The 23209-nt window shown below is 43.2% G+C and overlaps 6 protein-coding genes across 10 annotated transcripts in view; 5 read left to right on the plus strand and 1 right to left on the minus strand.

Annotated features, from left to right (window-relative positions):
* Positions 1 to 3911, plus strand: part of LOC112459110 (nitric oxide synthase-interacting protein homolog) — a 22167-nt gene extending 18256 nt beyond the window's left edge. For 2 of the 4 annotated variants that reach the window (XR_003041269.1, XR_003041268.1), the window contains one exon: positions 3824 to 3911. The gene's annotated coding sequence lies outside the window, so the exon portion shown is untranslated. The remainder of the gene's footprint in view (positions 1 to 3823) is intronic. The other 2 variants (XR_003041271.1, XR_003041270.1) reach the window with 2 other exon arrangements.
* Positions 1 to 13718, plus strand: part of LOC112459107 (protein cycle) — a 15544-nt gene extending 1826 nt beyond the window's left edge. Inside the window, exons 2-11 of the mRNA XM_025023074.1 lie at positions 816 to 1413; positions 3824 to 4279; positions 6053 to 6124; positions 7872 to 8109; positions 10573 to 10665; positions 11292 to 11409; positions 12032 to 12214; positions 12948 to 13191; positions 13295 to 13433; positions 13596 to 13718. Of these exons, the coding sequence (XP_024878842.1) occupies positions 816 to 1413; positions 3824 to 4279; positions 6053 to 6124; positions 7872 to 8109; positions 10573 to 10665; positions 11292 to 11409; positions 12032 to 12214; positions 12948 to 13191; positions 13295 to 13433; positions 13596 to 13718 (2264 nt within the window). The remainder of the gene's footprint in view (positions 1 to 815; positions 1414 to 3823; positions 4280 to 6052; positions 6125 to 7871; positions 8110 to 10572; positions 10666 to 11291; positions 11410 to 12031; positions 12215 to 12947; positions 13192 to 13294; positions 13434 to 13595) is intronic.
* Positions 13719 to 14351: 633 nt separating this feature from the next.
* On the plus strand, positions 14352 to 15674 carry LOC112459114 (aryl hydrocarbon receptor nuclear translocator-like protein 1). The gene has a single exon (XM_025023081.1). The coding sequence runs from the start codon at positions 14639 to 14641 to the stop codon at positions 14801 to 14803; it is 165 nt and encodes a 54-aa protein (XP_024878849.1). The 5' UTR covers positions 14352 to 14638; the 3' UTR covers positions 14804 to 15674.
* LOC112459108 (gastrulation defective protein 1 homolog) lies at positions 14811 to 21483 on the plus strand. 2 transcript variants are annotated; one of them, XM_025023076.1, is made up of 2 exons: positions 14811 to 14895; positions 19142 to 21483. In XM_025023076.1, exon 2 carries the CDS (start codon positions 19191 to 19193, stop codon positions 21180 to 21182), a length of 1992 nt encoding a protein of 663 aa, XP_024878844.1. In that variant the 5' UTR covers positions 14811 to 14895; positions 19142 to 19190; the 3' UTR covers positions 21183 to 21483. The 2 variants fall into 2 exon arrangements, with proteins under 2 accessions (XP_024878844.1, XP_024878843.1); XM_025023075.1 differs by lacking the exon at positions 14811 to 14895 and adding an exon at positions 18976 to 19076.
* Positions 16116 to 18856, minus strand: LOC112459109 (daple-like protein). Its single transcript, XM_025023077.1, has 3 exons — positions 18554 to 18856; positions 18096 to 18238; positions 16116 to 18017 (listed from the first exon to the last, which is right to left on the minus strand). Exons 1-3 carry the CDS (start codon positions 18739 to 18741, stop codon positions 16537 to 16539), a joined length of 1812 nt encoding a protein of 603 aa, XP_024878845.1. The 5' UTR covers positions 18742 to 18856; the 3' UTR covers positions 16116 to 16536.
* Positions 21484 to 21883: 400 nt separating the features above from the next.
* LOC112459076 (sericin 1-like) overlaps positions 21884 to 23209 on the plus strand; it is a 4580-nt gene continuing 3254 nt past the window's right edge. The window contains exons 1-3 of the mRNA XM_025022975.1: positions 21884 to 22178; positions 22283 to 22486; positions 22555 to 23171. Coding sequence (XP_024878743.1) covers positions 22082 to 22178; positions 22283 to 22486; positions 22555 to 23171 — 918 coding nt within the window. The 5' untranslated portion in view covers positions 21884 to 22081. The remainder of the gene's footprint in view (positions 22179 to 22282; positions 22487 to 22554; positions 23172 to 23209) is intronic.

A 23209-nucleotide genomic window follows, 5' to 3' on the forward strand; every position in this document is an offset into this window, starting at 1 on the left:
TTAATACGTGCTGTCGACCGTTAATTTGCGCGCATTCCGGAGTCGCGCGACGTTCGATGATACGTGCCTAACAGCACTCACAATCGCGCGACATTGGCGTGCTGTCACTCAAGGCCGAAGATTGGGTTACGCACATGCGACAGATTTGTTTCATCTACTTTCCCATTGTGCGATGGTACGACGCGGCACGCGCAGGTACTTGGCGAGTTCGCGGAATTGAATTATTGGTCATGACATCAACGAGGAAAGGAAAACGCAGTCGGAATGATCTTCGTATTTTTTTGTTCTCAATGTTTTGCGGTTGCGATTATCATGGGATTCTCCGCCTTCGATGAGGCAACCGCGTGCTAATCGTATATAGATGATACACTGGAAATTATATGAGTCTAAAACGAGGGACTGTCGGCTTGGAAAGTCGCGCTTCGCGTGGGTTCGCGCAAGTGGATAATTATGCCCTGACTCCCGGATAATTGCCCGCCGATAGTGGCTCTCCGTATTTAACATTACGCAAATTTAGCACGGCAAATTATCATACGCGCAACTGTCGACGTACTCGTACGCGCAGACGTCTTGTAATCCTACAGGGTGCGCCGAAGATTTACCGTACAAGAAGTATCGCCGCGAAATCATTCAATAATAAAATCTCTGGAAAATTCATTTCAATCGCGAAGCTCATTTCAATTCGATCGAGGCCGGTTTCACGGCTCGTTTCGTCGTCGCGCGAGGATAAGGGAAGCTTTCGCACGTCGCGAGCGTTCTCGTCGCGCGTCCTAGTCGAGAATCCTCCAGTGGCGAATCGCTCTGTCGTTCTCCAGACGAGGGTAGTCTACTGCCGGACACCAGCAGTGACGTCGTCGAGAATAATGACTCGGTGGCCGCCGCAAGCGATGGCGCCTGCGTGAACGACCGCATGCTGCATTATCATCAACACCAGCATCAGCAGCATCCTCATCAGCAACAACAACATCAGCAACAACAACAACAACAGCAGCAGCAGCAGCAACAGCAACGTCATCATCATCATCATCATCAGCTGCAGCAACAGCAGCAGCATCATCCGTCGGCGGGGTCAGAACTGGACGATTTCCTGCGATACCGCGGTACCGGAACCACGACCGGACAGAGACAAGAGGAGATGGTGGCGCAGGAAATGGCACAGGGCTACACGCAGCTCCTGCACTCGGCGGCGGCGGTGCCGGCCCAGGAGACGCCGGAATACATCTCGCTGGAGGAGCTACAGCCGCGCATCCACCATCAGGAGCATCACCGCACCGTGCACGACACCTGCACGCAACTGGCCACGTCCGCCTCGCAACTCTATCATCAGCATCATCAGCATCAGCAACAGCAGCAGCGAAACGGCGGCCAGCAGCAGCAACACCAACGAGATTATTATAATCTCTCGTCCGTGCAGTAAGTTCGGTTGTCTCGCTTTGTGTTCGTCGTCGCGAATGTGGTAATATGAAGGGTCTTAACAATTTTAATTAATATAGATATATGCAATGTATATCGATGAGATATATATATGAGTTCCTTACGAACGGAACTATGCCGCTACGTTGTTTTATGCGATACAATGTTATACGTATCGCATTGTGTGCGACAACAGTCACTAAGCCTCTCGACATAATCTGCTGGAATCGGCTTTGGAATTATGACCGGTGTTGTCAACACTGAATTAACCGGTGTTGTAAACACTATCGAGTCGGTAATACCTGAAATCACTCGGAAATTGGTTATCCGTGTATCTGAATGATATCTGGGGCCCGTTACTCGGGCAAATTAGCAAAAAGAGAAAAAAAAACGGCTTGCATTCACGTAATTACCTTAATAGACTGGTGCGTTACGTGGGTAAAATTCGTGATAAAATTTGTTGTTTTTTTTTATATGAGTCTACAACGCGTGTATACGACAAAAGGCAAAGCGAAGGACAGTGTCAGTCATCGTCAGTTCAACATTCACGCTCTTACGGATATAAATAGCGCACGTCCATAATAATGCATTAACGGCAACTCGAGTAAAACGCGTCGATGTCGTCTACACGAGATGATGAGCGATCGGTTGATAATCTCTCCATTCAATTCACTGTCCACATTGCTTCCAATTTTCGTTTCAACGTTTCGTAGTGTAAACTACGTGGAAACCAATAGGGGGGACTTTGGCACTTTCTATCCTATCTCTCTTTTTCGCTTTTTCCCGTTCCCGCACCCCGACGCTCGCGGGATATTTTGCACGAGTCGCGATACATTGCGTAATGCATCTCTTTATCATTGTCTCGCGGTACCGCAACGAATGTAATTTTCATGCACTAGGTTGGCTACTCGATCAGACGCACTCTCTCGCTTTCGCGTCCACGCCTTTGAAATTATTATTATTTTTTTTAAACATATACAAATGCCGTGCAACTCGTGATTTATCTCGACAACCCTAGCTAAAGTAATTATACCACGGTTAGACTGATTAGGCTTTGCCTAAAAAATTCTTCCAATGAAAATTAGATCGAGAGATGAGATAAGGAAGTCGTCGTCTCGCAAATAAAGTCGCGCGCGGCTGCACCTTACGTTGTAGAGGTTGAACTGAAGCACGCCCGCGGAGGATTAACTCGGATTCGTGGATTGCAGTCACTTGAGCATTACGTATGTCAGCTACACGCGAGTTTCCCACCTGTCGCATCGCATACGACATAACGTCGCCGTCGGCGCCGTTGTATATCTACGAATAAATAGAATTACGCTAATCGCCTGCATTACATCATAATACACGGAACTATCTGCCGTTGGCGAGATTGTCGGTAGACCTTGATCCCCGCGTTTTTCAAATCGTAAAACCAAAAGCAAACACGCGTGTCGTCTTGAAATCAACAATACCAAACAATTAGCCCGATTTTACCTTTTTTTTCTTTCTTTCTTTCATTTACTAATTACATCTAAGCAAAGATTCTCCAAAGAATTTTGGGGAAGTTTTAAAGATAAGATATCAAAATACTTTTTTTGATATCAATTTTAGTTTTATAAAAATAAAAGAGATAATCCTCGATTAAAAATAATTTAGATTATCCACGCGTGTTGAAAACACCATGCGATTAGCTGCGTGATTATACATGGGACTTGCTATATATCCCTATATGCTTAAATGCGATTGACAACCCGATAACGCAATCAAGATTTAATCGATCAGCAAAAGGTTTTATATACGGTCAAACAGGTAAGGCAAATCGAGTGATTGGATCAATATCGTTCGTAGGAGCTTATAGATCGTAAGGTCGATGACGATAGTTCAATACTCCCGGATGTGACGTTGGTGCAACTATACATTACACGCCCCGCATATGATTAGCGTACCTATGTACGAACAAAAATGTTGTGCACTCCCATACGACTCTGCAACTTTCCCTATTCCCTCGGGTCTTGAAAATATATAAATCTTGATAACTGAGTGGCTCGTTACTCAGAAGATAACGATTAGAAATTTTCAACGATGACATACAGGGAATTAAGTTTCTCTTTTAATAATTCTTCTTACAATAATCGCCCATATATTTTACTGAATTTTTAAACATTTTTTTTCATATATATTTATGTAATATAGAATTTATGGAAATGTATTTTTTTAATCTGTAATTCCCGCAGAACGTTGGAGAAACTTTATACCACGTGTTACGCACGAATGTTATGTGTTACATGATTTTACGCAGAGTGACTTCATCGATTTATTGAATCGACAGTCACTCTACACCTACGGCAGTCCATTTTCCGGCAATCGCGATTTTCGATTAGCGATCAGATAGTGCCGTCTGACTTGGCTGCTTAAAATTCCCTTGCAGAAGTTCGTGCCCCACGGTTTATTTCGGCGAGATAGGCACGGGTTCTGGGGTGGGAGAGCTAACCACCGCCTCGGCGGGGGGTGGTGGCGAAGGTCTCGCCCCGACTCCAACCCCCGCCAGCAGCAGCAGCGGCAGTACCGCCAGTACCACCACCACCCCCAGCAGCCCAAGCACGACCACTACAACTACCACCACCACCACCTCCACCAGCAGCACCGCCACCATCCCACAGGTTGCAACGGGGGCTGAACCGCCCCAGCACATGGAGACACCCCCGACGATGGTCCCCGACCAGCAGGCACCCGCCTCCGGCCATCACTATCACCACCATCACCACCATCATCATCATCATCATCGGCATCATCGTAGCACGTCTACCACGCCTAGCCATGGACCGGCGACCGACACCTCCGACGAGTTTGCACCGGTTTCCAGGAAGCGGAAGCTTTCTTGCCAGTAAGTCTAATCGTAATTTGTTCGAGAACCTTGAGGGTTTATGCCCCTAAGGGATTAACGGTTGATTTCACCAGTTTCTCTCAAACTAGGTACTGACTGAACTTGCGATAGGTCGTTAAACGTCCTTTTATTTAAGTTTGCCAATGCGGTCAATACATTATTAATAAATTAACAAACTTAAAATAATTTAAATTGAGAAAGTATATTATCCATAAATATTTTTTAGGATCATAAGATGGAAAATATAATGTAATTGTAATAAGTTTGCTTTAACTTATTTAAATTGAATATGAATTCGGGCTTCCAGAAAGGATCGACAATTTAACGTTCGCGAAATCAGAGGCCAGGGTGAAATCGACTGTGAACATTTTTAGCGCATCGTCGTCATCTCAAATGAACGAATAGAGAGAAGCGCTAGAAATGAGGCTCTTATCGGAAATTCTTGCGCGGAATCTCGCGCCACGTGGAACAACGTTCTTTTGTCCGTCGGTGCGTAGCGCTCGCAAGGGAAACACATCTAAGAATTGGCCGTGGTAACAACCGCTCCGTTTGCCGGAGCACAAAGCGTACGGCTCGCTCTCCGTGGCACGTAGGTGGAAGTCGTACCGCGGAATATTACACATTAGCATGAAGCGCGAAACGAAGCCCGCCAAATGTGCCCCGCCAAGAGTCTGTGGAGTCTCGCGAGCTGCGGCAAACAACCCGCGACAACTAGCGACTTACCTCCTCGGTCTCCCCGTCCCCGTCTCCCTCATCCACGGTTCTCGGTACTCATCGATGCCGATGTTTCGAGATATTTCGCCCGGTAGTTCCGAGTAATTACCCAATCAAGGTGTCGGATACGCGGTCAAAGGCTTAACTTAATCGTTGCGATGGAACGGAAGATTTGCCTCTCTCTCTCCCGAGACCCCGATCGGTCGAAATTGCCTTCGGCAATTACCTCCATTGCTCGCTCGCGGGCGCTATGCAGCTGGTGCGCGCTTGTCAAATAAACGTCATCGAAAAATCGCAATCTCCTTTTCGAGCGTCATGATCGCGAACGACGTTTTCGTGCGCCCCGTTCGCGTCATTCACGTGTCGGGGTTGTTCGTTGAATTTATTCTGCCTCGTCTGGAATTGAACAGGACGTAAAGTGCGCGATTCGCGGCGTCAACATTTTTTGCAGTACAAATCTATGAATATGCAATCATTATACAGAGATAATATACGTGTATCTATGTCTGAGAACCTGATCTCGTCGTCGATGGCGTTAAAGCAAGATTGAAATGCACGCGCGCATTTTTTTTTTATTGTAAATATTTACGCGTGTCTCTCGTTTCCGAGGCGAGTCTCTCGCGACGAAGGAATCGCGTCGACGAAATATTTCCTCGCGAGAACGGGAAACCCATGTGCGACTTTTCGAGCTCGAGACACAAAGGACGGTGGAGAGGAAGCTCTACGCGGGCGAAACTTCGTGAAATTTGCCGTCAAAGGGGTAACACCCTCTGCGAAGGTCGTAATATGCCGAAGAAATTGTTTTCCTGTGATGTTTCGACCGAATTTAGTCGCCACGAAGGGACTTCGTCAATTACGTACTTAGATTACTACGCGCGTTTAATCGGCAAAGTTATATCTCACAGGAGAGGATGGGGAATCGTTAAAATTAAAATTAATATTAATATTAAAAAATCATTTCTCACAATATTAATTTATTTATCTATTTATATATACATAAAATTTTTAATTTTCTTGTCTAACATTTCGTTGAAGAATCTCCATTGTTGTCTGTTTCAGCGTTGGAAGCGATCTCTTGGACGACCTGGGAGACGACGCTAAATCAGTTCGCACAAATGACGACAGTAAGAAGTAAGTAAACGTATCGTAAAGTATTCGAAAAGATATATTCGGTGCCCGGAAGGAGGTCGGGATTCCCGGAGCGAGAGCGCGCTCCCGCGATACAATCGGTCCGAACTTTTAACGTAATCGTCGATCGGCGATTACGTAGTATTATGTCAGATGCCAAGGTGAGTGCCAACCTTGACCTACCTCGATTCTTTGCTCCGGCTTCATCAGCGACGTCACTAAATCCGATGTATTACCTGCTGCCGTGCGATGCGAGTCGCTCCGCAAAAGCAGAGTCGTTCAGTCGCGAAAGCTTTTATTGCATTAACGATTGATTTCCAAACAAACGAATTTGCATAGATGTTGCAGACATCTAAAACAATATTGAAAGGAAAAAATCTCATAAAGCGACGCTTAAGAGAACTGCCTTGAACAGTTTCTTCAGATATCATGTACACTTGTATAACGAATATTACAGATGCATGTCGTATTATACATATATATAGATATAATTTATATTCGGCAATAACACGTACAGATCGGTAACCGGTGGAAAGACACCGGTGCTTCAAGGCACTTGTTTAACATATGTTTTATGCGGACACGCATTGAAGCCAGATATAAAAGTCTAACGGATATTACGATAACCATTACGATATGTCCACTTGAATCGAGACATAATTATGCGATATAATAGTCCGGCATAGAGTCCGGCATCGAGACCAGTTTTCGCCGCCGCGCCGCAACGATTTCCGCCGTGCAATTTATCCCCCTCCGGGCGTGATATGAATGCGAATTCTTGGGAGACAAATCAGCGTGCGCAATGAAAAGAGCGCCGTTGTATACGAGTCGACCCTTTCCCCCCTCACGTGCAATTGACACACGGCCTCGTCGGTTACCGATCTCGTCGTCGTCATCGTCGTCGTAACGCACGCGACAGCTCGAGCCTGCTGAGCTTTCGGGAAAAGTCAACGGGAAGGCGGGGGAAGCTTTAAAGACGCGCGTGGCCCCGGTCCACGTGGATGAAACCTTCGCAGAAAAGTCCGCTGTGGTCAGCAGACTATCTTACTATCGCTATCCTACATCGTTCGTAACTCTGCACATTCCGATCTTTGTTTCCGTTTCTTGTTTACATGAAACGGACGGTGGCAATGGGATTCCGCGCGACTAACGCAACGAGCGTTCACGTGGACATTCAATCCCTCAAAGAGGAAATATGAAATACGAGAGAAAATAATAGTAAGAGAAAAATACTTTAAGAAAGAGGAAATATGAAATACGAGAGAAAATGATAATTTGAGATATCGGCTCGATCCGTGACTCCCTTTCAGAAAGATGCAAAAACGTCGAATTTTTGTAATAGTATAATACACGTTTGTATCATCGAGGACATACACACGTGAGTTGTTCCACCCGTGAAATGTTCCAATGAACTCCCTATTTTATGCAGTTATGAAAGTTGTTACGTTTGGACGATGACTAGGCGTTTAATTCAATCATCATTTTTAATTCAAACTCCCGTCGTTAATAAGATTATAAATAGCGCTCTAAAGTATATACGTTTTTTTTTGCAATATCAGCTACATGTTTTTCATACATACAACCGTGATGTGGATTATAAATATTGTAATTTTATGAAGTTTCCGTACTCGTTATTTTACGAGTTATTCCCATTGGTGTCAGACACGTACAGACGTAATAAATCTCACATTCTTATCTGCGTCTCTCTATTAAAATCTGGCGAGCAGAACCGATGATTTTGTGCTTTCAGGCAGAACCACAGCGAAATTGAGAAGCGCAGGAGGGATAAGATGAACACGTACATCACCGAGCTGTCGGCGATGGTACCGATGTGCCACGCGATGTCGCGGAAGCTGGACAAGCTGACCGTGCTGCGAATGGCAGTTCAACACCTCAAGACTATCCTCGGCGCGGTTACCTCATACACGGAAGGTCACTACAAGCCCGCGTTCCTCACCGATCAGGAACTCAAGACGCTCATACTTCAAGTAAGTATACTTGAACGGCAGTTGTGTAACGTCTACATTGCAAACAACTGCTAGAGACTGACTTTAAATTTAAATTTTCACGATAAAAATAATGGAAAAACGAGTAGGCATTAAATATATATATATATATCTTTCTTCTATACACAATGAATAACACAATCGAAAGATCGGCAAATACTTTCAATTCTCTTTTATTACATTCCTATGAAAGAAACGTATTTTTTTGTTTCTTTTTCATAACAAATCAATAGATTATGATTTGCTCGCTTCGTTGCATCGTCATTCGCGTCTTGCTTGGTTTTAAAAGTGACATTTCTGAATAAACGCGATCGTGGTTACGCGCAAGCGTATATAATAGAAACTACAGTTCCTGGTATAGTTAACACGAAATTCATTTATGACACGTATTTTTGCCGCGGCCCGTAAAAGACCGAGCCTGGTATCTTTTGTAATCCTTTTGCACGAGATCGAGCGGAGCGAAACAGGCGGGTAACTCCCTTTCTCTCCCGCGTGCTACAGATTTTTATCCGGCCTGGTCTCGTGCCGCGGTGCGGCGCGGCGAAAGGAAAGGTCCGGAGCATGTAGATTTATAGTATCGCGCTAATAGTACCCTAGGCCGAGGCGCTCTCAAATCACCTACGCCTTTAATTTCGAACCAATTAGCGTGAAAGAGGTTCCAGGTAGTGGAGAACGTACGTCAGTAGATAGATTTTCTCATGTCGTAAACGAGCCTACGTGCGTTTATGCGTTCCGAAAATTTTTGGCTTCTTGACGAATTGGACTACTACTTACATTCAACTAAACTCTCCTTACATTCAAAAAAAGTCTTTCGACTTTTGATAACGCACACCTATAATGTCTGCCATAATTGTCTTGTCATTACAGTGAACTGAGTGAACATTATGTTATTATTATAAAGATATTTTTTGTTATAATGACAAGATCTCTTGAGGATTGAAATTCACTGCGCGCCAATGGCGTGCCAAAAGTGGCACATAATTATTCGCGACGATAGAAACGTATCGGCTGCGAAGCGTATACGCTTTGCCGCGTCCGCGCGAAGGAAAACGACGAAAAGGAACACACTCCAGCGACCGATAACTCCTATCCACCCTAGATTCCGCTCAAACGCGCGGTGCCGGACACAGACATTTCTCATTGTCATGTGTACACGTACACACGTTTATCTTTTATCGAGGGGGCTTTTTTCCCTCCACTCTCGTTCTCGCGCGTTCGACGTAGGAAAATATCTCCGAGAGTGAATGACCACGCCCGGCATGCCGAGCTCAGATCGGCTCTAAACGCGCATAATCGCGGCGTAAGGAGCTCCCCATTGCGAATCGGTGCGTTTACCGCGCTATCGAGATCCGGCTCGGTGCGTTATATAGCCGAGAACGTTAAACCTCCCGTCGATTATACGTGGCAAAAATCGGTATAAACGTCAATCGGCGCGCACTTAATCCGCGCGAAACTCGCCGTATACGGCGATAAACGTGTACACGTTTATCACGCTCGCTTCGACACCGAAAGTATCTCCGCGTCGCGGAGAGAAAGAAAGAGAGAGTTTCGCTCGGGGTTTTGATATTTCTGTCTTGATATATCCGAACTTTACGATTCGGGGAAACGTTAGGTGCGCGAGTAGCGCAACAGAGAAACTCGAGCACGTCGCTGTTGAGCCGCGCACGGAATCGCATTGACACGATTAATTAATGAACGTTACATGCGATCGACGATACGCCGATCGAACCTCGCCAACGATTATGTAACGCGAACGTTAGCTGGTGCAACGATAAATGATACGCGCGATGCTGATATCCAGATTGCGTTACCGGCGAAATCGCGAGCAAAATGTCATAGGCGACTCTTCGAGTGGCTGAATATACACGTGCGAGGAACGGGAAGTTGATCAAAATTTCTTATTCGAAGCGAATATTAACACGCTAACTGTCACTGTACGATATATAATTTCATCCCCTTTTTTATATCAACATGCAATTTTAATTATATTTATTTTTTGTCAAAATAAAATTTTTATTTTTTTCATCAACAGTCAGAGAATAGCTAATATTTATCTATCGATCTATAGATCGTCAATTACGAATCAACTCGAACGGCAATCAACATATTAAGTCAATACCAAATAGCTCAAATACCAAACAGCTTAAATACCAAATAGCTCAAATACCAAATAACTTGCGGGAAATAAATAACGTAATCTTTAATTTACGATGCGAAATGTTAATTGCGTTCTTGTCGACGTTGCGTTCGCTCATTAACGTCAACGAGCGAGGCCGCTGCGCGTCTTAATCGGATCGGTCTTAAATTCTTATTCCTAAAAATGATAACGATGCGCGGCTGCGAAGTTGGCGGGAAACGCACGACAAGCGAGATGTGCGATCTCTTCGATTGTGATTAACCGTTTGTTCTCCACAGCGTAATGGAAAGCAGCTTGTCTTGTTCCAGGCTGCGGAGGGCTTCGTCTTCGTGGTGGGCTGCGATCGCGGAAGAATTCTCTACGTGTCCGAGTCCGTCTCGCAAACTCTCAATTATTCTCAGGTACCGAGTCAGTCGTTATATTTTAGCTCTTCCAAATTTCCATCGCGCTTCGAAACCTATCAGCAATAAGAAATATTGAAATATAGCATACGAGAAATATCGGGTGAAAGGGAATTTACAACGCGCGCATAAGAATCCCCCTTCAATGGCTAATTAATCGTAACGTCCGTGCCACCATTAGCCTCTGTCTGAGTAATGTCTGCTGCGTATTCATTTCACTGATTATAAATTATGTCTTGAAATGGGTATTCAGTATGTGTTTGACTGACAGTGATCGCTATTGCCACCGTGTCGTAACATGGCTAATTTGCGAACTTATCAGTCGTTTGTCGTTTTCGTTCTTCCTCCACGATTTAATTACATTTCTGTTGTGAGTTTCGAAAATAATCGAGGCAATACAGCCAATGGCTTATAGGGGCCGAGCAAACATTTAAATAGTTGACGCTTGTTTCAAAGAAGAGCACCCGTTTTAGAAATCGGCATGAATATCACGAATTAAAAACAGATTAGACATTAAGCAATTTTAATTTTATTAAACAAGACACTTGCTTGGTCTCGATATAGTCGATTTATATTGCTTAGAATTTTTTTACTGAATCGCAAACTGAGGATTTTATTTTGCACAGGGCGACTTGCTGGGTCAAAGTTGGTTCGACATCCTGCACCCCAAGGACGTTGCGAAAGTAAAGGAGCAGCTCTCGTCCTCCGATCTCAGTCCGAGGGAACGACTGATCGACGCGAAAAGTGAGTATATCGGCTGTTGCTGGTTCCGCGTTGCTGCCGCATCTCTAGATTTCGCGCGGGCATTAATTTCTCCAGCGGCCGCGAAGACTTTCCGCCTTCGAAGCCATTAATTATAGCGCCTTTCGACGTGTTGCTTCATGCTCGACGCGTCGATCACTGCGAAACGCAAATTAGTTGCCGCGCGCATCTCCTCCACCACCTTCACCTGATAAATGTCAGTCGCTCGGCAGCATTTGCTCGCGTAAGCTTTGTCGATAAACATCTTTGAATTAGCGTGCCTACCAGATAAGAGCGTGTTGCGAAAGCTCCACGCCGAATGAAGAAAAGAGACGAAGAGTTGCCGAACGAGTCTAACGCTATAGGTTTATTCCTCGGTTGTTGCATCGCGAGACGATCTGCATGTCAAGCGTTCCGATCGTCAAAGTATTTGAGACATTAATAATTGCAACATTAATACCGTGTAATAAATGTTTGTTACGATAGAGTTATGAGAGATATATGAAAGAGAAATATCAGATGTATGATAGAAATAAAAGAGAGAAAACAGAGCGAGGTGGAAGGCAGCGATGGATGGAACTATTGATCGACGGATGGACCGTTGCTGTCATCGTGATTGTTTCAGCCATGTTACCGGTGAAAACCGACGTACCCCAGGGCGTATCACGACTTTGCCCCGGTGCGCGGAGATCTTTCTTCTGTCGGATGAAGCGTAAAGTCGACGGGATCCGTTGCGGTGAGATGCAGGTGAAGGAGGAAGCCGACACCGCCGCTGGCTGCCACAGGCGAAAGAAGCAACAAAACGTAGGTGAGTGCGAATAATTACCTACCCGAAAATCGTAATTTAATCGGGAATCGTGGAAAAATTGGGAACTCGGTGAAATTCATGAAAAGAATTATCTGTAAAGAAATCCATCAGAATTTATTGAAGCATTATTGAACAAAATTTTTTTTAATAAGAGAATGATCTTTTGCTGATCAATGAATATTTCACTTTTCACAAAATGATTACGCAAATGTACTGTCCGAATATTTTTGACCGTCGTATATTTTTCTAAATTAATATAACATTTTTTATGGAGAAGGGAAATAATTCCAAGTCATGTCTCTTCTTCAATGACGGATTCAATTTTCTCTCAAGAAGCAAAGCACTCGCAAAGCGAAAAAAATATGACCGTGACGATTCAGGGTGTTTGAATCGGGGATGCAAACGCGTCTTTCGGATAGCCACACGCACGATCGGAGATACGGCACGAAAATTTTGTCGCATGGCTCGTCAAAGGTGAAAAGGAGACACCATATATCGCAGTGAGACGCCGGTGAAAGGATCGCTGATATATCTTCATCAAATATCTTGCCGGCAGTCTTAAAAAGTCCCGATACTTTCCCTTTATTCATTTTCCGCAATTTTGTCTCTTCTACACACGTGTAAAATACAACAATACGTATAATGTATAAACCTATTATAGTATAATTAACGTAATTTGCAATGTTTGCGAATTCTCAATTGACAAGTCTGCACAGAGACGTGTCTTTTTTAGATTGGAAGTATTGCGTGATTCAGTGCACGGGTTACTTGAAGTCCTGGGCGCCCGCGAAGATCGGCCTCGAAGAGCAGGAGGGCGACGTCGACGAAACTTGCAATTTGTCTTGCTTGGTAGCGGTCGGCCGGGTCCAAACGGCGATATCGACGGCCACGTTGTCATCGAGAAAGCCTCATTCAAGGCCCATACAGTTCGTCTCGCGACACGCGATGGACGGCAAATTTCTGTTCGTGGACCAAAGGTCGGTATAGCGAGAATTAAAGATGTTATCGTCGGTCAACGTTATCGAAATATTCGAACATCTCGTGTATGTATATGAGAGAATTAACTTTTTCGTCGTTTAGAGCTACTCCAGTATTGGGATTTCTACCTCAGGAACTGCTGGGTACCAGTATGTACGAATACTATCACCACGATGACATTCCTCACCTGGCAGAATCTCACAAAGCCGCGTTGCAGACTTCCGAACGCGTTACCACGCAGGTGATTAGTGTCATTCACTTCGCAATTATCCCTTCGCGGTTATTAAAATTAATTTTAAAGCATTAAAGTGGCGCTCGATCGTCGACTAATGTAAAAAAAGATCTATGTCGACGACACGATAACAATTTCGCGTTTTGATCTCGCGCGTTATCATTTTCGCAGATCTACAGGTTTAGGAGCAAGGGCGGGAACTTTGTGCGGTTGCAGTCTGAGTGGAAGTCCTTCAGGAACCCGTGGACCAAAGACATCGAGTACCTAATCGCCAAGAATTCCGCTATCTTGTAAGCAACGATTACCAACATTCCACGCGCGCGATGTTACCGTATAAATAGCTTTCTGTCGCTTTTTCAGCTGCGACGCGCGTCCAGGTGGAAATAACAGATCTGAGGACTCGAGCGTGCAGGGCAACTATGATTATTTCACGCAGAGTAAGTGCGATTTGAAGCGCGGGTTTACGTAATGAACGCGGTTTGTCGCAACGATCGATTGAGAGATCACGTTAAATTTTTCATAAACAGGTAATGGTGGATTAGAAAGACTGATCTCGAGCCACGTAGAGGTAAGTAAGATCGGCCGGCAGATAGCGGAAGAGGTATTGGACTTACAAAGACGCAGTGAAGACTCCTCGGGTAGTAGTCCTGGTCCAGCGACAGAGACCGGTTTATTGAACACCGAGGTAAATTATCAATTTGGCCGAAATCAACTAATGTTTTTAAATTATTTGCCTATTTTTTTTACAGCCGCAAATCACGACGACGGCGTCGCCGGAGAGGATACCTGACGTTTCCCAGCCGAGTGGCATCTGCAGCGACAACAGCAGCAGCAATCCCTCGTCGACGTTCAACCACGTAGCGAACAACGTGCAGCTCAACAGCATCGCGAATGACCAAGGTCATAGCTATTACTGTCTCTAAGGAGTCGTTTCTTGGTGTAATGCGTTCGCCAAAATTATTCAGAGAGGAAAGGAAGTAGAGAGCAAAGCGCTCGCGAGAGAAAGAATTTTGCTAGCACGCGTGTGTGAGAGCAATTTGATCGATTTGATAAGATTTTCCTTCGAGAGAGATTACGGGAGGCGAATTGATACCATGCAGAGCGTAGCGTTGATTCTGTTTGTCGAGATACAGCCCAACCGCGGGTGTTGATATTAACGATATCACGCACAACGTAACATCCACCTCCTTTCAGGAACGTCACCAGACGACGAGATGATGGACATGATTGGCGGCACCGCGATTAACGAATCGCCAAATCCGATCCCGTCCGACGGCAACGACGAGGCAGCGATGGCTGTCATCATGAGCCTGCTAGAGGCGGATGCGGGTCTGGGCGGTCCCGTGGACTTTTCCGGATTACCGTGGCCGTTGCCATAATGCACATACGCACTTTAGTCTGCGATTTTAGAATACGGAGATGTCTCCTGGTCAAACGAAACGCGCTCTGGTGCTGAAATGGTGCTTTTAAGGTATAGAACACGGTTAAGTTCAGCGAACTTCTAAACGGAACTTCTGAATCGCAATCAATTAATCATCGTTCTTTAAGATCGATATCCGTGAATTTGTAAACCTATATATATGTATATATATGTTTATGCTATATCCCTTTTCCTCTATCTCTTGTCGTTGATTTCTCAAAAAGACATGTTCACGCGGCGAAATAATTTGCGTTCAGCAGCGAGAGACGAGTGTGAACGTTGACGACACGCCCTCAAAGATTACAGTGGTGTGACAATAGTGCGGACAATAACGTGCGAATAACCACGTTCTAGTGAACAAATTGACGTTACACGTGTAAATACATAGGCGCGCGTGCATGCCGCTTAAGTGTACCTAATTAAAACGTAGGAATATCTGTATGCGAGAACTTTTAGAAAATAAATCTAAAATCTTTCAACTCGGTGAACATACGGGATAAATGGAGTTTACTCGTTATGTGTGCAAATATGGACTTCCGAACGCACTATCTAAAAATGATACATCTTTAACTGAATTATACGATCCGATGCTTGCAATCTAGCAATCCCATCTATCTCATTTATAACGTACGACTCGAAAATATCGCAGTAATATTTCTAGAGACCCGAGTGGAATGTGGTAAGGTAAGAAAATACTGTAAATAACATGACATACTGCTGTAATTTATTGTCCGATATTTAAAAAAATAACAAATATTCACAAGACATCTTGGTGTCTAACTACATTCGGTATAAATAAATGGTGGTGAATCTCTTGTGTATGAATTCGAGCTGATTGTTGCGAGAACTTCTTTCCTATGTACAACAGCTTCAGAATACACGGTATTTTGGAATAGGAGAATTCTGTTATACTCTCAACGGATCCGTTAAAGTTATTAGAATACATTTTGGCAAGAGGTCACGATTAATAAAAAGATATCCTATTTAAAAATCTCACATTTTTCATGAGAATATAATTCGAGTGAAATAAGACAGACTGAAACGTGCAAATTCATATTTCGAAGGCTAAGTTCGCGATATTTGGAGAACACGATTTGGCCGTCAAATTCCGAGGTAGTGCGAATTTTGAAATATAATATTTTCCACACGTTTCTATATTAATTGCTACCAGTGTATAAACTCAGGCGAGACATTCTTCTTTACATACAATGTGTGAGAAATTATGTGATTATTTACATCATGTGTATTAATGAGAAAATTATCAAGTAATATATCGTGTACTCCGATACGCGATGATTTATCGATGTTCAGATAAATCGGCCAGATATTAACGGTGTTAATATCTTCTAAGTACAAATCGTTGTTAGATGTTTAATAGAGAGAATTCCTCATAATTGCAAAAGATCGAAATCTATACATAACTGTTTATAAATACTCGTATATTTGTTAGAATTGCTTAAGAAAAATAATAAAAAAAAAAAATTGGAATAAATCGAATGTGTATAATTCGTAATCTCTCCAGCTGATATACGATGTAATACACAACTTTAAATCTTTAAATGTTTCCCATTTCACAGAGTACACGACAATTACAACGTGTACATTACAATAATTTGTATCTATGAATAAAATGTTTTTATGTTTCGTATTATATGCTGTTGCTATAATCCTGTTATTTCATAACATAGTTGATCATGTCCAGTCTTCAGTTTTAATTTTAATAGATTTCAACTGTGAGTCTGTTGAAGTTACCGTGTGTTTCTTAGAACTCTTTTTCCTCTCTTTTTCAAAAGAATCATATTCAATGGAAACTTCTCTTTTTATAAATTTAGGCATTTCTAAATTTTTACTTAAATTTTGCATGTTTTGAGTCTCGTTACTTGACGTTTGGCTTTCGTTTATAATTCTCTCTACAATTGGATCTTGCTTTTCAATCTTTATTTTAACAAAGTGACCTTTTGATTCCGAATCTGACATTTCCATAGATGCCTTCTTGTGTTTCTTGTGTTTTTTGGATACGCTATCTTCTAAATTACTTGAAGAAAGGTCGGCATTTGATATAATATGCTTCTTATCCGTATGTTGGTCTTCTTTTTCAGATTTAATAGTTCTGGAAATAGTGTTCTCTGTATTATTAGTTACTTCTTCTTCGTTCTCTCTAGATTTCTTCGCATGTTTTTTTCTCTTTTTCGTCTCTGTTTCAGTAACGCTATCTGATTGCTCTTCTTTTTCAGATTTGATGTATCTGGAAATAGTGTTCTCCGTATTATTAATTACTTTTCCTTCGTTCTCTGAGTCAAGTTCTCTAGATTTCTTCGCGTGTTTCTTTCTCTTTTTCGTCTCTGTTTCAGAAACACTATCTAAATGCTCTACTCTTTCAGTTTTAATACATCTGAAAGTGATGTTATCTGTATTAATTAATTTTTCTTCGTTCTCTGAATCAAATTCTCTAGATTTCTTTGCATGTTTCTTTCTCTTCTTCGTCTCTGTTTCAGTAATGCTATCTAATGGAATGGAATTTTCTCTCTTCACAGCTTTACGTGACTGTGCAGCTTCATCCAAAATTGTATCATCATTAACCAGTAACTTGGACGTTTTCTTACTTTTCTTATGTTTTTTAGAGCTATTATCAACTTCCAAATTATTCAAAGAATCGTCAGTATTTAATATAGTATCTTGCATACTATGATGATGCGGTTTCTTCTCGGATTTGACAATTCTAGAAATATCATTTCCCAAGTTATCGTTTGACTCCGATTCATTTTCAACTTTACAGGCAATGCTTGAATTGTTTTCACGAGACTTCTTGTGTTTCTTCCGATGCTTTTTCCTCTCTGTCTCAGAAACACTACCGTCTTCTGGCACTCCATTAGCCGAAACATCGATCTTTATAGCGCCCTTCATACTTCCAATTGCACTGTCCACGCTATCAATATTATTTATTATGCTTTCTGATAATCTACAACCTTGTGAGTAATCGGACCTCAAAGTAGCGCAGATGAAAGGGGGTTTGCTCCTGTTATCTATTTGAGTTACGCAGCATTTCACTTCCTGCCCAATCTCGACCGATTCACCTATCCATTCTTCCGTATCGTCTGGTTTCGGAATAGATACAGTATATATTTTGTGCACGAGCACTACGATATGGTCAAAGCCCTTCTTCTTCACTATCCCTGTAACATAATAGAAATTATTATAAATCAGTTTACAGAACACACGTAGCAGCTAGCAAAAATATAAGATTACTTTACCTTTTAGAAAAGATCCGACCGTTGGACAAAACAGATAAAAATCTACTTCAATGTCAATATGAATGAAGGGAGAGTCGTACAGCATTTTTCCCAAATTGCTAAGCAATTTAGGATTTCTAAAAGCCAGCACAAACCCTTTTAATCTAAAATAAAAAATTATTTTGTTAAATTCTATTGTAAATTTCTTAATAATATACTTCATCATTTGTCAAAGTAATCTAACATATTACATACTTTGTCATGTAATTTATTATTATTACATAGTACTACTTGAGTGCAGGTGACAAATCATAATAATAAAATGGCAATGAAAAGATACTTATATTTTAATAATAAATAATAATCGTTTAATCTTTATCTCACTGTTATAAACATTGAATGAAGTACATGCATAACTGAGAATCAAAGAAATAGATATTTTGTGCTTGTGTGTGTAAAAAATATAGATAATAGCGTACTCTCTGTCGTAGGAATTCAACGACGATCTCAAAATCTGGTTAAGACCCCGCTGAACATTATTCAAGTGGTACGGATGCAACGCGAGATGCTTGACGGCCCTCGTGAAGTGCACGTGAGAATCCTCGTCCTCCAGGAGTCCGGTGAGCTCCAGGGTGGACCATGTCACTTGGCGGTTTTGAAACTTCATTTCACTTCGAAGACAGTCGACGTTTTATTAAGTATTATTTAAAACGACGCAGAGAGAAACATCTCGATCGCGAAGTAACGCGTAGTCGCTGTAGGTTAAGTCGCGCTAGAGTCCGTCGGCAAGTCGCAATGTTTTCGAGGTTAGGTTCGTCATTACCGTCAGCTAGCGTACAGCTACACTTCCGCCAGAGCTCCCGCGCTAAACGGCGCCAACGGCGGACAAAATTCTAAGCTTCTTAGGCTTCTCTCTTGTCATTATTCGACCATCGGTTTGGTTACTCCAAAATATTCACAACAAACCATAACAAACTTCAGAAGACGCATATAATTGCGAATGTAAGATTTTATCATCAAAATCCTTCATTTTATTATAAATTAAATTGTATTGTTATATTGTACAGGTAGGAACTGCATGTGGATTTAATAGCCGAGTCGCCGTCGTCCAAAAATATGAATTCGAAGAAGATCATAACCTTCGGCAAGATAAGCGCCAGTTTGGATAAACCGGCGCCCGAGGCACCCGTCGAGACCTCCGGATTCGGCACTTTCGGCAAGAAACGCGAGGAGAACAATGTGAAGAAGATGGACGAGATCAAGCCGGAGGACGAGGAGGAGACTCAAAATATGCAGAAGTTGATGGGCATCACGGGCTTCGGTAAGAAAGCTAAATCCTTCGACGTGCAGGAGATGCTGGAGAACATCACCAAGACCATCAGCAGCAATAAAGCAGCCGTAGTCGAGAAGGAAAGATCCGACGAAGTCGCGGAATCCAAAGAGGACGAGGTGAGCGACGACGACGACGACGATGATGATGATGATTTCATTGGCCCACCAATACCATCTTTGCCAGTTACTTCAGAAGCAATCAAAGATTCAATTGCAGAAAAGAAGAAGGTTGAGAAGAATGAAAGCGACGACGATGACGACGACGACGACGATAAAGAATCATCGGACACTGAAGGGGAAGAAGAGTTAACATTGAGGGACAAGATCCCTTGTTCTCACGAGGTTTCGATGACTCACGGCACTAAAGCGGTGATCGCCATCGCCGCGGATCCATCCGGAGCTCGACTGGCGTCCGGATCCATCGACTACGACGTCTGTTTCTGGGATTTCGCCGGCATGGACACGTCCATGAAGAGCTTCAGGACCTTGCAGCCCTGCGAGAATCATCCCATCAAGTGTCTGCAGTATTCCACGACCGGGGACGTGATCCTGGTGATCTCCGGAGCCGCGCAGGCGAAGGTCCTCGACCGGGACGGTTTTGAGAAATGCGAGACCGTCAAGGGCGATCAGTACATCACGGATATGGCGCGCACCAAGGGCCACACCGCCAGTCTGAACAGCGGCTGCTGGCATCCGTTCGCCAAGGAGGAATATATGACCTGCTCTCAGGACAGCACCTGCCGGATATGGAATCTGTACAGGCCGCGCGGACACAAGAGTCTGATAAAGTGCAGGGCGCAGAACGGCGTGAAGACCATTCCCACCACGTGCGCCTACAGCCGGGAAGGCGCGGCCGTTGCGTGCGGTTGTATAGATGGCTCGATCCAGATGTGGGACCACCGAAAGACTTTCGTGAACCCGTCCCTCGTGCTGCGAGGCGCGCACGCACAATCCAGCGAGGTGTCCAGCCTGAGCTTCTCGTATCTCGGACAGATGTTGGCGAGCAGGGCCTGCGACGACACTCTGAAACTGTGGGACTTGCGGGCGTTCAAAACGCCGATCTTCGAGGCTAAAGGACTGTTCTCGCGCTACGACACCACGGATTGCATGTTCAGTCCGGACGACTCGATGATCGTCACGGGAGAATCTCTGAACAAGGGGGAGACGACCGGCAGGGTGCTGTTCTACGACAGCAAGACGTTCGACCTGGTCAGAGAGATCCCCGTGACGAACTCGCACGTGATAAAGACTCTGTGGCATCCGAAATTGAATCAGGTGTTCGTCGGCTGCGGCAACGGCATCGTCAAGGTGTATTACGATCCGAAGAAGAGCATGAGGGGCGCCAAGCTGTGCGTCGTCAAGACGCACATGAAACAGAAGCACATTGAGATAATGTCTACCCAGCAGATTATAACGCCTCACGCGCTACCCCTGTTCCGTCAGGACAGGCCCAAGTCGGTACGCAAGCAGATGGAGAAGGACAGGCTCGATCCAATGAAGTCGAGGCGTCCTGATCTGCCCATCACTTCCGGCCAGGGTGGCAGAGTCGCGTCCTCCGGAGGGACGCTCAGCTCCTACGTCATCCGCAATCTCGGGCTGAGTAAGCGGATTGAGGACGACCAGGATCCTAGAGAAGCTATTTTGAAGTACGCAAAGATAGCCGAGGAAGAACCATACTGGATCGCGCCCGCGTACAAGAGAACGCAGCCAAAAACGATTTTTCAAAACGACGATCAGGCCGAGAGCGGGCCGAGCAATAAGAAACAAAAAACTTAGACTTGTACTCGCTTTGTATATACGCGCTGTTTAATTATATATGTATATCCATGTACAGTACATGTAGCAAATTAATCGAAGGAGAACGTAACTTTGTTGTAAATGTTGTGTTACAAGATAATATTGTACATAATACATTATAATCTCTTTTAGTATAATTCATATAATTGCGCTAAAATTGCTTTTAAATATTGATTTAACAGACCATTATTTAAAGGTAAAACACAAGGTATTGATGGTATTGATTAATAAGATTTATAATATATGTAATTCGTTGTCTTAAATCTTAAATTAAATTATTAATCAAACGCTACATCTCCCGTGGAGTAATTTTAAAACAATTTTTATTTTTTTCACATTCAATAATTTTTATTTTCATCACATTATTTGAGCATTTATCGCATTATTTTCAGCATATAATTTTTATCTATAAATTGAATTTTTTTATAAGAATATACAATTAAAATGTTACCTGTAACAATCACAGGAACATTATCTTAAAAAGATAAAATATATAATAGATGAAACGTATTTGTTTGATATACAAGTGGTTTATATATTTTAGATCCAAAACAAAATATTTTTTTTAACATTTTTATCGAAGTCATCCAAATTGTATTTTTTCTTATTCAATAAAAATAAACTGCTAATCGATTCTCGAAACTGACCATCGAATTCATCGACCTATGATCACGTGACCGAGTGTAACCTAACCTAACCTCGCGTCGTTTGTGGTCTGGTCATCTGTGTTGTCGACGGTAGAATTTGCGCGGTTTTTCGCAATGATCGAAGATGTGAAGTAGTGGGTTCGATCGAGAGGCTTTAGGACCTCGAGCATTCTCAAGTGGCGTTGAGTTAGAGATACAGTATTCTTCCATCGTGTAAGATAATCTATAAACATGGCCAAGAGAAAATCATACATTCGGAAACGAAGCTCCATCCGTAGATCCACCGGTTCCGGACTTCTCGACCCGGACACAAACATCATGGACGAAGGTAAGAACATCTCCCCTTCATTATTTCTGTGACTGTCACGAGCAAAGTAAAACTCGAAAATGATATTCGACGAGACTTCAATGCATTCTTTTTTTTCCCCGCAGAACAAACATTCTGGTACGATCACTTGCAGGAGAAAACGTTTCCGCGGCATTCCTTGAGTCACACTGTAAACGAAACACCCAGACAGCTGGACCTTAGTTCGCGGATGGAGTCTAGCCAGGATCGTTTGGAATGGTGGAAAAATTTGGATCTCTCCGATAGCGATCACGCTGCTTCGACAAGCTCAAGACACAATTATAGCGCAGGTATAAACAGGCGGAATGTTTAACTTTGTATTCTAGATTCGTAATACTTACATATGTTATCTTTTTAGCGATAGTTAAAACCAATATATTGCAAACTTCAACGTCTGAGTCGGAAAAGGAGCTTGAGTTAAGAAAGCGAAAGGTTCATTTGAGAGCAGCAAATAACAGGAAGAGTACTAACAATGCCTTTTCGAGTGCTTTGAATGATACCGAGGTAACCGTTCCATTAAAATTACGGAAGAAACAAGCAAATTATTCTGAGCTTCATAGCGATTCGGACAGAGGAGTCTCGCGAGAAAGGTTGCAGGAAGATGAAGAGGACGATAATCTTAGCCTAAGTGAGAAAATTTTGAAATCAAAGCCACGTATTTCTCGAAAAAGGAAAAATGACAGTGCAAAGGATCAGAATCCCTTTCAGGATATACTGACGGAAGATGGTGCTTTGAATGGCAACACCAAGAGACAATCGGTCGCGCTTGAAAAGGAATCCTCGAAGCGTTTGATGCACCGAAGTATTGATGTAAGTAAAGAACATGCTGACGATAAAAGGAAATCAGTGAGAGCGTCTCAAGCAATACCACTGAAGAGTGTCGAGACCGATTCCTTGAATTTATTACCTCCAAATGTCGAGAATGCAGCGCTTCAGAGTAATGAGATCGTTCAAAGCAGCGATGAAAGCAGTGAAATTGTGCACAACAAACCTTTGAATGTCCGCCTTCTACA

Source organism: Temnothorax curvispinosus, unplaced genomic scaffold, assembly GCF_003070985.1.
Source record: "Temnothorax curvispinosus isolate PA1 unplaced genomic scaffold, ASM307098v1 QBEX01009517.1, whole genome shotgun sequence".
Taxonomy (NCBI): domain Eukaryota; kingdom Metazoa; phylum Arthropoda; class Insecta; order Hymenoptera; family Formicidae; genus Temnothorax; species Temnothorax curvispinosus.

Coding starts and splice junctions, on each gene's coding strand:
- LOC112459114 (XM_025023081.1), top strand. CDS start 14,639: ATGATGGACATGATTGGCGGCACCGCGATTAACGAATCGCCAAATCCG.
- LOC112459109 (XM_025023077.1), bottom strand. CDS start 18,741: ATGAAGTTTCAAAACCGCCAAGTGACATGGTCCACCCTGGAGCTCACC. Junction 18,239..18,553: donor TTGAATTCCTACGACAGAGA/GTACGCTATTAT, acceptor TTTTTATTTTAG/ATTAAAAGGGTTTGTGCTGG. Junction 18,018..18,095: donor GGTCGGATCTTTTCTAAAAG/GTAAAGTAATCT, acceptor ATTATGTTACAG/GGATAGTGAAGAAGAAGGGC.
- LOC112459108 (XM_025023076.1), top strand. CDS start 19,191: ATGAATTCGAAGAAGATCATAACCTTCGGCAAGATAAGCGCCAGTTTG.